This window comes from Microcaecilia unicolor, chromosome 3 (assembly GCF_901765095.1).
Source record: "Microcaecilia unicolor chromosome 3, aMicUni1.1, whole genome shotgun sequence".
Classification (NCBI taxonomy): domain Eukaryota; kingdom Metazoa; phylum Chordata; class Amphibia; order Gymnophiona; family Siphonopidae; genus Microcaecilia; species Microcaecilia unicolor.
Genome location: NC_044033.1, coordinates 296,042,905 through 296,056,118, shown reverse-complemented (window position 1 = coordinate 296,056,118; position 13,214 = coordinate 296,042,905). Strand labels below are relative to the sequence as shown.

Genomic DNA, 13,214 nt, shown 5'->3' with positions numbered 1-13,214 from the left:
TCCTTGGTACTCATGCATATTCCTGGTAGATATCCTGAAAACCCAACTGACTGGATATATCCCAAGGACGGAATCGAGGACTGCTGTATACTATGCTAAATGAAGACTGAAAGTCTATTAAGGCAGTAGTTCTCAGCCCAGTCCCTGGAGCACACCCAGCTAGTCGTATTTTCAGGATATCCAAATTGACTATACCTGAGATGAATTTGCATGCACTGTCCTTGTGGATATCCTGAAAATCCAACTGGCTGGGTGTACCCCAAGGATGGGTTTGAGAAGCAGTGGAGTTTTAAATATATTACTACCAGACTTGTCCAATGGGATATAAAATTGGTATTAGAGGGTATTCCGTAACCCATTCATAGTCATCGCTAGAGAAGCTAGATCATGCAGTGATATGAATCTCACTGCCTTCCTGACACACAGTATTAGACAACACAAACTACATCTCCAGAATCTTTGTGACTACTTGAGTATGGTGTAGTTCAAACACCATCTCCCTTCTCTTTCCCCCCTCCCCGACATCTATTTTTACAGATATACTTATCTGAGTGAATGTCTACTATACAATTTTTTTGGGGAGACTGCTCAGTTCCTTCTCTGCAGCAATTTTTCATTCAATTAAATAATTAAAATTGAAAAACAAATTTAAAAAACAGCAGAAAAATATGTTTTGGAAGGAATTTTATGACTAATGAAGCTAGCTGGAGGCAACACATGATTTTGTTTTTTCAAGGAAGCCCATAACTGAAGTCTCTTCCTTTAATTTATAATAGATATTTGGTTTTCAAGAGAAAATGCTGTCCAATAAATTGTTCCTTGCTTGTATTAGCACTGGAAAATTAAACATTTTTTGTAACTACCAACTCAGGTAACTTGTTCTACTGCTTGTGCAGTTTATTAGACGTTTCTTCCTTGTGTGTCTCCTAACTCACTCCTGCTGTTATTTTATGCTGTTACTACTTGTGCTAGGGCAGTAGGGTAAACAGCACTCTATTACTGTCCTAACACAAATAATTATACAAAATGGTACATGTTTAAATGGGACTTGGATTTGTCTTTCTTATGGGCAGGATCTTTGGCTTCGTAGCAAAGAAACCTGGCAATTCCTTTGAAAACGTTTGCCATCTCTTTGCTGAGCTGGACCCAGAACAGCCAGCTTCGGCCATCGTGAACTTCATCACCAAAGTTATGCTGGGTCCGCAACGGAAGTAGAGTGTGGAGCTTTCCGCTGGATGAAACTGCACCAAGAAAAGGGGAAGCAGTGGATGTGGGCACAGAATCAAGACCATGCCACATGGGGAAAAAATGCAGTCTACTACTGTAGTAAACACAAGACATTTTGAATGACAGCTCTAGGTATACTCTAAGCTAGGCTTGCATTGAGTATGGGAATGCTGAACAGCTCTATGATGGATTTAAAGAATAGCTGTTTTGAGACGGGGCATCCTTGGCAACCCCAGGGTCATAGTACTTAGCTAAGCAGGGTAGTCTTCACTCATCAAGGCTACTTACTGCTGTTTCTGCATTCATACCTGCCTCTTGTTTAGAAATGATTCTGAACTTTCACACCTGCTACGTGAAAGTAGCCATACCGATGTGGTTTGTTAAGCCAGGAGGGACAGAAGCATCCAGCACAGGAAATTCTAAAAATGTGCTTCCCTATTAATGTTTCTGACTTTGTAGTGAAAGGGACAGGTTTGTGGAAGCTTACTGTTAAAAGGAATTGATGGTAGCATCTTATATTTGTAGAAAGAGCTCGGTTCATATATACTTCTGAACTGAGGAAAGACACAGGACATCAAGTCAGAAGCAAAACTCAGGGAAACCATAAGGATACCACAATCAGCAAGGTGAAATTTATTAGTGCCAGTGAATTCTCTTCAAGCTAGTTGAAAAGCTTAAACCACAACTCTGATACTGTAATGCTGTGGCTATAGGGCACAAAACACAAGAAACAGATACAGTGGTAGCTCTACTAGCATGACACTGTGGATTATACTATCTATTAACAATTATACAGAAACAAAGCTAGGTGGCTTGTTCAGTAATAATAGGTGGATAGCCTGAAACACAAGGTAAATTGCTTCTTAACAAATGGACATGCCAAAGCTATTTAGACAGGCTGTACCATGCTTTGGCCTGTACTAAAATTTAAGAACTACTACTATGTTACAAAAAGTGGGTACGGCTTATATATCACACCATTTAACATCTCTTATACAGTGCATAGGAAATCCTTCAAACATGTTAAGACATTGGGCAAGTACCAGTAGTAGTAGTACCAGCTCAGAAAGAAGAGTACCTGTAGCACCATATTTGTACATTCACTCGGTACTCATTTAGAGGGAAGAGAGAGCATTCCTTGGTCCTCCCCATCACTATCTCACTAGGGCAGTGGGTTGCCAAGTTGCTCTACTGGCTTAGTGGCAGTCTTAAATTAGTGAAGAAGCTTAATTTGCTTCTACAGACAGTAACAGCATTGTACTACACTATCTGCACCATAATCAATTCTTTATAAAACATTTTTTGCAACTGCACGCTTGTCAGAAAAATCAGCTTGGAAGCAAGATGGTGGCTGGTTAGTAACAGGTGCTTTACAATTAATATTTCTTCCTTTCCTTCTCTCCCTCTTCCTTACAGAAACAGACTATGCTTTTAGCTAGCCAAAGAGTTTATATATATTTTTTTACTGCCAAGAATGTCTAGTTTTATTGTGGCTAACACACTCCTAGGGAAGTGCCCTATATAAGGAAGAGACAAGGAAAGGAATTTATGTGATTTAGCAAGTGAGAAAGGAAAGAGTTGGGTTAAAACACTGAGATTGAAACTTGTTAAGATGTCCCATAGGACCATGAAGTGCAGAACCACTAAGTATGCTTCAGTTATTCAACCATAGCATTCACCACCATAAAACATTGCAACTCTGAGCAAGATAAGCTGAGGCCAAGCTACAAGTTATGGACAGACATAGAAGGAAAAGGATTAAGTATTGCTTAGGTTAAAAAAAAAAAGGGGGGGGGGTTGTAAATGGTAAAAATGGGCAGTGCTTCTGGCACAATATACTGCAGAGGAACTTTTCAGATAGTTGAAAGCCTACTGCAAAGCCTGAGCTTTGTATTCATTAGTTGGAGGAAGTAATTTTTAAAAGGCATTTCCACAAGTGTAAAAGTGTTTTATATGACGAGACAGACTTGTAAACTTAGTTACAGGTGCTGTCCACTCATTCATAAATTGCATACTATAAGTACCACTTTGGTGCATAACTTAATTGGCTCTATGAAAGAGCCTTAACTATCACTAATTGGCACTACACTTCTATTCTTAAAGTGCATGTGCAAATTGTCTAGCGTGTAACTGTAAAGGAAGGGGCATAGTGTCTAGAATCTTGCCATATATGGTCACACCTAAATTTAGGCACAGCATTGCCAATTTATGCTAACATTCTGTAAACATCTTTCGCATATAAATTTGCTGTTCTAGAATAGCGAAGTTACTTACCTGTAGCAGGTATTCTCCGCTAGCCTGTCGTAGGCCTGAAGTTTGGAACAGAACTGAGGGACCTTGTGATTGATCTGAGTGGCAAAAAGATCCACCAAGGGGGTGCCCCATGCTCGGAAGATCTTTCGGACAACTGCCCTGTTGAGAGACCACTCGTGAGGTTGCATTATCCTGTTCAACCTGTCGACCAGACTGTTGTTTACGCCTGCCAGATACGTGGCCTGGAGAAACATGCCGCGACGGCGGGCCCAAAGCCACATCTGGATGGCTTCCCGACACAGTGAGTGAGATCCGGTGCCCCCCTGCTTGTTGATATAGTACATGGCAACCTGGTTGTCTGTCTGAATTTGGATAATTTGATTGGACAGCCAATCTCTGAAAGCCTTTAGAGCGTTCCAAATCGCTCGTAATTCCAGGAGATTGATCTGAAGACCTGATTCCTGAGGGGACCAAGCTCCCCACCCTAGGAGAGATGGTCAGCACTTTTTGAGGCTGAGGAATTTGAAAAGGACGTCCCAAGGTCAAATTAGATCGAATTGTCCACCAGATCAGGGAGTTGTGAAAAGCGGTGGACAACAGGATTGCATCTTCTAGATCCCCTGCAGCTTGATACCACTGGGAAGCTAGGGTCCACTGAGCAGATCTCATGTGAAGGTGTGCCATGAGAATCACATGAACTGTGGAAGCCAAATGGCCCAGAAGTCTCAACATCTGCTGAGCTGTGAACTGCTGAGATGCTCTGGCCAAAGAAACCAGGGACAGAAGGTTGTCCGCCCTCGCCTCGGGAAGATAGGCCTGAGCTGTCTGAGAGTCCAGGAGAGCTCCTATGAATTCTAGTTGTTGAACAGGAATGAGATGGGACTTTGGGTAATTTATAACAAACCCCAGTAGCTCCAGGAGTTGAATAGTCATCTGCATGGACTGTAGAGCTCCTGCCTCCGAGGTGTTCTTCACCAGCCATTCGTCGAGATAAGGGAACACATGTACTCCCAGCCTGCGTAGCGACGCTACAACGACCGCCAGGCATTTTGTGAACACCCGGGGCGTAGAGGCAAGCCCAAAGGGCAGCACACAGTACTAGAAGTGCTGTGTTCCCAGACGGAATCGAAGATACTGCCTGTGAGCTGGCAGTATCGGGATGTGTGTATAAGCATCCTTCAAGTCCAGGGAGCATAGCCAGTCGTTTTTCTGAATCATGGGAAGAAGGGTGCCCAGGGAAAGCATCCTGAACTTTTCTCGAATCAGATATCTGTTCAGGGCCCTTAGGTCTAGGATGGGACGCATCCCCCGTTTTCTTTTGCACAAGAAAGTACCTGGAATTGAATTCCAGCCCTTCTTGCCCCGGTGGCACGGGCTTGACCGCATTGGCGCTGAGAAGAGCGGAGAGTTCCTCTGCAAGTACCTGCCTGTGCTGGAAGCTGAAGGACTGAGCTCCCAGTGGGCAATTTGGAGGCCTGGAGATCAAATTGAGGGAGTATCCTCACCGGACTATTTGAAGAACCCACCGATCGGAGATTACAAGAGGCCACCTTTGGTGAAAAAATTTCAACCTCCCTCCCCCCCCCCCCCCCCCCCCCCCCACCGACCGGCAGATCGTCTGGTGCGGACACTTTTATTGTGGCTATGCTCGCCTGGAGCCAGTCAAAAGCCCGTCCCTTGCTTTTGCTGGGGAGCTGCAGGGGCCTGTCGAGGTGCACGCTGTTGACGTGAACAAGTGTGCTGGGGTTGAGCCTGAGCAGGCTGGCGGGAAGCTGGATTGTACCTATGCTTATTGTAAGCATAGGGAGCATTCCTCCTTCCCCCATAAAAACGTCTACCTGATGAGGTAGATGCTGAAGGCGCCCGGTGGGAGAGTTTGTCGAATCCGGTTTCCCGCTGATGGAGCTGCTCTAGCACCTGTTCGACATTCTCACCAAAAATATTATCCCCCCCGCAAGGAACAACCGCAAGCCGCTGTTGGACTCGATTGTCTAGGTCAGAGGCAGGCAGCCAAGAGAGTCTGTGCATCACTATACCCTGAGCAGCGGCTCTGGATGCGACATCAAAAGTACCCCTGGACAGGAATTTACGACATGCCTTCAGCTGCCTGACCACCTCCTGAAAAGGCCTGGCCTGCTCTGAAGGGAGCTGATCGACCAGGTCCGCCAGTTGCGTCACATTATTCCGCAAGTGAATGCTCATGTAGAGCTGGTAGGACTGGATTTTGGAGATGAGCATAGCTGACTGGTAGGCCTTCCTCTCAAAAGAGTCCAAAGTCCAAGCCTCCTGTCCTGGGGGTGCCGAGCCGAAATCTCTCATACTTTTGGCTTTCTTGAGAGCAGAATCCACAACCCCCGAGTCATGAGGCAACTGGGTCTTCATTAACTCCGGGTCCCCGTGGATCCTATACTGGGAAAACTTCTTGGGAATGGTGGGATTACTTAGTGGTTTCATCCAGTTCCTCAACAGTGTCTGTTTCAGGACACTATGTAGAGGAACAGTGGATGACTCCTTAGGTGGTGAAGGATAGTCCAGGACCTCGAACATCTCAGCCCTGGGCTCATCCTCAGTTACCACCGGGAAGGGAATGGCCATAGACATTTCCTGGACAAAGGACGAGAAAGACAAACTCTTCGGGGGAGAAAGCTTTCTCTCTGGCGAGGGAGTAGGATCAGAGGGAAGGCCACAAGACTCCTCAGAAGAGAAATATCTTGGGTCTTCCTCTGCCTCCCACGAGGCCTCTCCTTCGGTATGGGACAGGAGTTCTCTGACTGCAGTCCGAAGCCGAGCCTGTCTCGACGCCGAGGAGCTATGTCCTCAATGGCGATGCCGAGAAGTTGACTCCCGTGCTGGAGGCAATGAAGCTCCCTCCATCGACGTCGACGGAGAGTCAACTCAGGGGGCAGCCAAGGCTGATACCGCAGGTGGCACCGATGTCGAGGGCCTCACCACAGGCAGGGAGCCAGCCACCGCATCTATTGACGGTACCGTTGGAGCAAGCACCTCCGGTACAAGAACAGACGGTCGCAGCAGCCTTTCCAGGATCCCTGGAAGAATGGTACGGAGGCGCTCGTCAAGAGTGTCTGTCGAGAAAAGCTGTGGCCTTGGTATGGGAGTCGAGGCTAGAATCTGCCGAGGAGGAGGAGGCGGGTACAGGGCTGTCTGGAGACCGGCGCATCGACACCTCTTGTATGGAGGGTGAGCGGTCCTCCCGGCGTTGACGCTTCACAGGTGCCGAATCCCTTGACACCCCGGAGCTCTCGGTACCGTGACGAGAAGGGGACTGATGACGGTGCTTGAGGCACGTCACCGGTACCCCTCGGTACCGACTAGGAGGACGTGGAATCCACACGCCTCCTTGGGGTCGGGTCCGAAAGGGGTCGGTCCCGATGGGCCTGTACCGCAGGAGCCCTCGAGGCAGGTGGAGACCCACTCGATGGTTCACTGCTGCCAGCATGTGATGATCTCTTGGCAGCCATTACACCTGCGCTCCCAAAGTCGATGCACTCTCCGATGCCAACATCGACACCGCCGACCTCGGTACCGCTGTCAACGTCGACGCTGAAGTACCGGGCAAAGCTCCAAACAGGCGTTCCCGTTGAGCTTGTCTCGATGCTTGTGTCTGCTTTTTAAGGCTAAGACACAGCTTGCATGTATCTGGGCAATGGTTGGGCCCAAGGCACTGGATACACCACGCGTGAGGGTCGATGCCTGAGATTGCCCGGTTGCACTGAGTGCACTTCTTGAAGCCGCTGGCGAGCCTCGATGTCATCGATGGAAAAATAGCGGTGGCGAAATCAAAATTTGCGATGGTGCCAAAGGAAAGGCACAAAAAAGGGAGAAAACCCGTACGGGCGGCCAAAATGGCCGCACACAACGACAAAAGGAAACTTGAGGGCAAAACTAAAGAAACTTAAGGAAAAAACTTTCGTTTTTTCTTTAAAAAAAAAAAAAAAGCTCGTTCCCGAGCAGAAACGGAGAGAAAAAAAAACCAGCGAAAGCCGGGTAAAAACGAAGGCTCTTCTTTTCTGGGGCACAGAACCGCCGTAAACAGCTGCTCTTGAAAGCGGAAAAAAGAAGACTGAAGCGGGACTCTCACACGACGGGCGGCAAGATGGCCACGCATGCGCGGTGCACGCTCGAAGGCTTTAGCAACTTTTGTTGCTAGGAAGATTTTCCGGATCTGGGGCTGCCGTGGACATCACCCATATGTGAGAACAAGCAGCCTGCTTGTCCTCAGAGAAACTAACTTAGCACTCAGATTTTGCTTTATGGAATTCGCCCCTGTATGCATACCTGAACTGAGAGAAGGTGGTCCCTGGAGAGGGATTAATGTTAAATAAGCTAAGAAAGTCTGGCACATAACAGATGTAAATGTGAGCACATATTTTGGACTGGGTAGCCTTCAAAAGAAATTATATACATACTTACCTTTGCAAATTAGTGTAACTTATGTGCGTATTTGCTACAAAACTTAGGCAGGCCTGTTATAAAATTAGTTCCTAAAAGGGATCCTGAGGAGTAGGCTAGTGGTTAGTGCAGTGGCCTGAGAACCAGATTCAATTCGCTTTGTAACTCTGGGCAAATCACTTAACGCTCCATGGCCCCAGGTACAAAATAAGCACCTGTATATAATATGTAAACCTCTGACTGTAACCACAGAAAGGCAGTATATCAAGTTCCATACCCTTTCCCCATACAGGCCAAATCACCACTGAACCTGAGAAAGAGAGAGAGGCTAAAAATAACCGAGGTTACAAGTTTAGGGGGCCGATATTGTAAGGTTTGCTCAAGTTCAAAGTACAGCCTCCAACCACACACTCATTATTTTTATTCCCATGGCAGTAAACTAATTGCAAATTACTACAGCAAGAAAAAAAAAATGTGTGCAGACAGAAAACAAACACTACCCATCACCAGAATGATCTGCCACGTTTTCTGCATCAGGCATATGTCTTCCTTTCTATCAGTGCTTGAGCCAATTACCTCTCCCACAGTGACAAGAAGGTAGGGGGGGAAAAACCTCCACTAAAAAAAATCCCTGGTGGCCCAATGATCTGTTGACACCTGCCCCCCAAATGGCTCTAGTGTGGGGCTACCAGATCTAGAGAAGCCCTGTCCCAGGCACCCCTCAAGTGGCAAACTGATCCCTAGCAATGTGCCCTACTGTACTACTAGGGCTCACTATTGCACTATTTGCAAGATAGCAGGATAGAGCTGGATGCCTCCTGAGACCCAGAAAGTATTTCTGGTCCATACTGGAGGTGGGGGGGGGGGGGGGGGGGGGAGTAGTACCTGAGGCTGTCTGGTTGAGGACCTCACATGCTTAGTGCCTAGGATGCTCTAGTCTAGATCATCCCAGGGGCAAAGAGTCTTTCTGCATTTTGGGCCATTGGGAGGGGTATCAGGAATCCAAGTAGTACAGGGTCGTCCATAGTGATACACCACTCTTCTCATCAAATGGACTCTACTCCCACACTGCGTCTTTAATCCAGCCCTGAGCACTAGAAAAACGCCACACCAAAATTTGGCACTGTTCTGTACATCAGGATCAATTACCAATTCAGCCTTCTGCGTGCCTGCCATGTTTCTTTCAGCACAATGGTTTTAATTTGAATTTCCTGTGCTTTAGAGGAGTGTATTACTTCAGCCCCTAAATGACAGAGGGAGCTGGATGCAGCCCAGGATAATCTCGTAATCAGAGTTTAGTACTCTGCATGTCTCATCAGTCCACTCCTTGTATTTTAAACAGAAGGAAAGGGGTTAGGTTTTCCATTGCTGGATTATAAAGGAAGTCAATAAACAAACAGAAATAGCAATACAATTCGCAAATCACACAATGCATCCCCTACTCCCAATTTCTCTTTCACCTCACACTGCATGCCTAGGAGACACAGTCTTTCTCAAAACTACAGGAAGTCTTCTCTAAGGATGGCAGCCTGCATTGCTGTTATAGCAGAAAGCACCCGCTCCTGCTGCTCAGGTGGATTGGTAGTATAAAATGGGAAACATACACATGCATGCACACATAGAATTTGCACCAGATCACATCAGAGAGATTTCCATATCTTCAGGCTTATGTACATTACAGAATGACATGGGGACCTGCTGTAACCACGGGGATGAGGACAGGGACAGAGCCCGGGGGACAGATCCAATGGGATGGGGATAGAGCCCATGAGGATGAGGAAAACTTTGTCCCTGTGTCACTTTCTACTTTGAAGCCCGTTAATGAACTGGAATGTTCATGTTTGATTCATGCAAGACAGGAAAGCTAGACTGAATCATGAGATTGTTGATGACTTCTTATTCATCCACAGATTCAAAAAATTATAACAGTGCTTCATAGGGAATATTTCTCCCCTCTAGGGCATACAGAATGGGTTGTATTTTGTATCCCTGGACAATGTAACAGGGTGGACTAGGATTCCTTGGGGTAGTAGAAGTCAGCTATTGTTGGGGTTGGAAGGGTAGAGGTTGTTGGTGGTGGGAGGGTTATTATATCTACTAGTTATTATTGTTTTCTATTTGCAATTTATACACAACAGTTGCACAGCATATTGTTCCTTTTTATACTTTAATAAAAAGATTTAAATATAAAATCATAAGTGTTTGAGGCTTCTGCAGGTGAGAACAGAGCCCACGGGGACGGAGACAGGGCCCGCGGGGATAGGGCGGAGATGGGGTCTGCGGGGTGGGGTGGAGACAGAGCAGGGACAAATTTTGTCCCCATGTCATTCTCTAGTGTACGTGTCCCAGAGAGAGATCAGCACCATGAGTAAAACATTATCTGTGATAACCACACATCCTTTACTCAGATTTATGTTAAAAATGAATACCTACTGCACTAAAGAGCCCAAGTAATTATATTGCTAAATTTATCGAAATGAGCTTTCAATATGTGTGAACTTATTCCCCTCATGCCTTAGGGATCCCACCTGGGGAAGGGGACATCACTGCCACCCTGAAGCTATTAACATAAAAATCATCCCTAAGCACCTCAACCATACAAGCACTATGATAATCATACATACCCAACACTGCTACCCACCCAAACACAAATCCTATAATACTTCTACTCACTCCATACAAACCATCCCACTGCCAATCAACCCCCTCCCTCCCACTAACACACCTATGCAAGCTGAGCAAACAACACCCTCCCCCCCAGCTTATTAAGTTGAAAAAAATTATTTAAATTTATTTTTAAGTCACATTTTATAGCTCCCATCATCACCTTTGAAAATCAACCCACATCAGCATAGTGAAGGTGAGGCACGAGGGCAATTTAGAATCAGTTTTTGGGGTACTTTCCAGTCCTTTCCATTGGGTATAGGAAGACTACAGGCACAAGAAGGATGCCATGAACAATCAGCACTAATGATCAGAAACTGTATCCAGCAACCGCTGGAATCGGCACTGTCCAGATCTGTAGCTATACCAGTGTGGGATATGATAAAGAAAAGAAAAAAAAAGAGATCTATTTTTGTCTAATGAAGAATTTATATAAGCTTTAGTCAGAGATCTATAATATATAATCTATACTCATGTCTGTGTTTGTTACATGTGCTTGTATACATGGGTTTTATAATATTATATTTTTTTCTGTTTAAAACAAACTTCCCACCTGCATTCCGCCAACCCAAAAGAAAACAATATTAAAACTGCTTTTCAGAAAGGACTTTCTCTTAACTGTAACTTACCAAGGTGCAGAACTCTTTGCTTCTTCTGCCTCAGGGCATCCTCTACCTACTAGCTGTGTCAAGGTACTCCTTGCACCTTCTATCAATGCTCTGAAAAAGGACCAAAAATATGTACTTCCTCATTCTGCAGAAATGCTGACAAGCCGCAGATGTATTCCACACCATACTGTACAAGTAAATATAAGCATCATTTTTATTGTGTATAAATGTCTGCATTATGTACATACATTTCTACATATGACAGTATGGAGAGAATAAATTACAGAACGGGGCAGTGGAAAGCCTCTCCTGGCAGGGTGGTGGGAAGTGGTGGGTGCACTCATGGCTACATTCATAAAACCTTACCCCACTTTACAGCAAGAAGGGTTTGAGAAAAAAAAAAGCCAACCTTCCTGCTCTCCACCCCTCCATAGACCATGTACCAACGTAGAACTGCAATCGAGAAAGGAGTAGAGATAGACAAAAACAGCACAATGTGAGGAAACCTGGTGCCAAAAGGGAGGTTTCACAGAATTCCAGGCAAAAGTTTATTTTGTGTCCAAAAATATCCATCAGATGAATTAAAAAGTCTCTGTTTAATAAGCTACAATTGCACATAGTACTATAGCTATGTGTAATTGTAGCATTTCGGTGAAAATGCCTGCATCAGGAGTCACTAGATAATAACTCTGAGCACCAAGTTACATAAATGAAAGAAGGTCAATCCAACATAAAGTTTACATTGAGCATGTGTGGCCTTCAATACTAGCAGCATCCTGCATTCTCAGTGGCAACAAGGCTGCCACCGGACATATTTTTGTTCTACTGACCTCCTTTCGTTTATGTAAATTGGTGGTCAAAGTTATTAGATCTAGTGACTTTTGAAGGACTATTTTAAACTGTTGGATATTATTTTGTGTACAACAAACTTTTGCACTGGAAATCTCTGCAACATTGTTTTATGTGAAACCTCCCTTTTGGCACCAGGTTTCCTCACATTGTGCCATCCTCATCTATCCGTACTCCTTTTTCTATTGTGTTTTCTCTGTAAGAATACCTTTCTCCTTTTTGGCTTTTATTTTTTTTCCAACTTAGCCCCACACCATGGAGATGGCAAACATGCCTTTGTTGTTATCTAAGATCCCCACCCCTTCCTTAAAGCTAAAGGGCAATCACAAATGCCTCCTATGTGAGGAATGTCAGTAGAGGTAAGCACCCCCTATTACCATCATGTTTAGCCATTGTTAAATTATATTGCTAGATTGTCTGGTTGATTCCCTCTACCCACTCTATTACAATGTCACCTTAAAGCAGTTATTCCACCATAGGAGGCATGGCAAAATTCTAATCTACCTTTAAATAAAAGTATTTATATCTGTGTAAGCTTAACAATAAATTACATTGGTACATTTGAAGATGCCTGTTATGGTATAAGAACACCTGTCATGCCAGTCAAGGCACACGGAAGTGTCCAGCTTTTCACATCCCACAACACATCTCTCTTGCAGGATCTGGTATTACTATTCAAAGAGCTTGCCATTATTTCATGTTTAAATCCTTTTTCCCTTTGGTACAGCCTGCTGCTCACTGTATGCACAAGTATATGTCAGTTTCAGTCACATCAAAACAGCTCCTTAAACCAAGGCTCTACACAGATCCTGCATGACTGCTGACAGGTTAGGGAACTGTGGCCATGGAATGTCCCATCTCTACACAAGTAGCAGCATCGTATTAGGTTCCCTGATGAGGTTTATCTGCAAAATATCACACTAAAGACTACTGTTAATAGACTGAGACCAGTTTGTGGAGCTTGTAGTGAGTGATACACAAACCGGCCATGGTACTCGAAAACATGGACTTTGCTGCCACTTCAGCAGTATGGGTTGTATAAAAAATCCCAAGCTACACTGCATGCCTTACACTGATTTAAAGAAATGACCTGGAGAACTACCTCATTACACATGCACTGAAGCAAAGGGTGCACAGCAGTGGCATAGCTACAGTTTGGCTGGCAGGGGTCCCCAACCCCCGCCAGCTAAAGCGTTTGTCCTG

General features: G+C 45.1%; 1 protein-coding gene across 3 annotated transcripts in view; it reads left to right on the top strand.

The window, feature by feature from the left end:
• The window catches only part of TNS2 (tensin 2), a 336,420-nt gene extending 332,865 nt beyond the window's left edge, over window positions 1-3,555 (top strand). For all 3 annotated transcript variants that reach the window (XM_030198195.1, XM_030198196.1, XM_030198194.1), the window contains exon 29: window positions 1,074-3,555. In XM_030198195.1, coding sequence (XP_030054055.1) covers window positions 1,074-1,215 — 142 coding nt within the window. In that variant the 3' untranslated portion in view covers window positions 1,216-3,555. The remainder of the gene's footprint in view (window positions 1-1,073) is intronic.
• The last annotated feature ends 9,659 nt before the right edge of the window (window positions 3,556-13,214 follow it).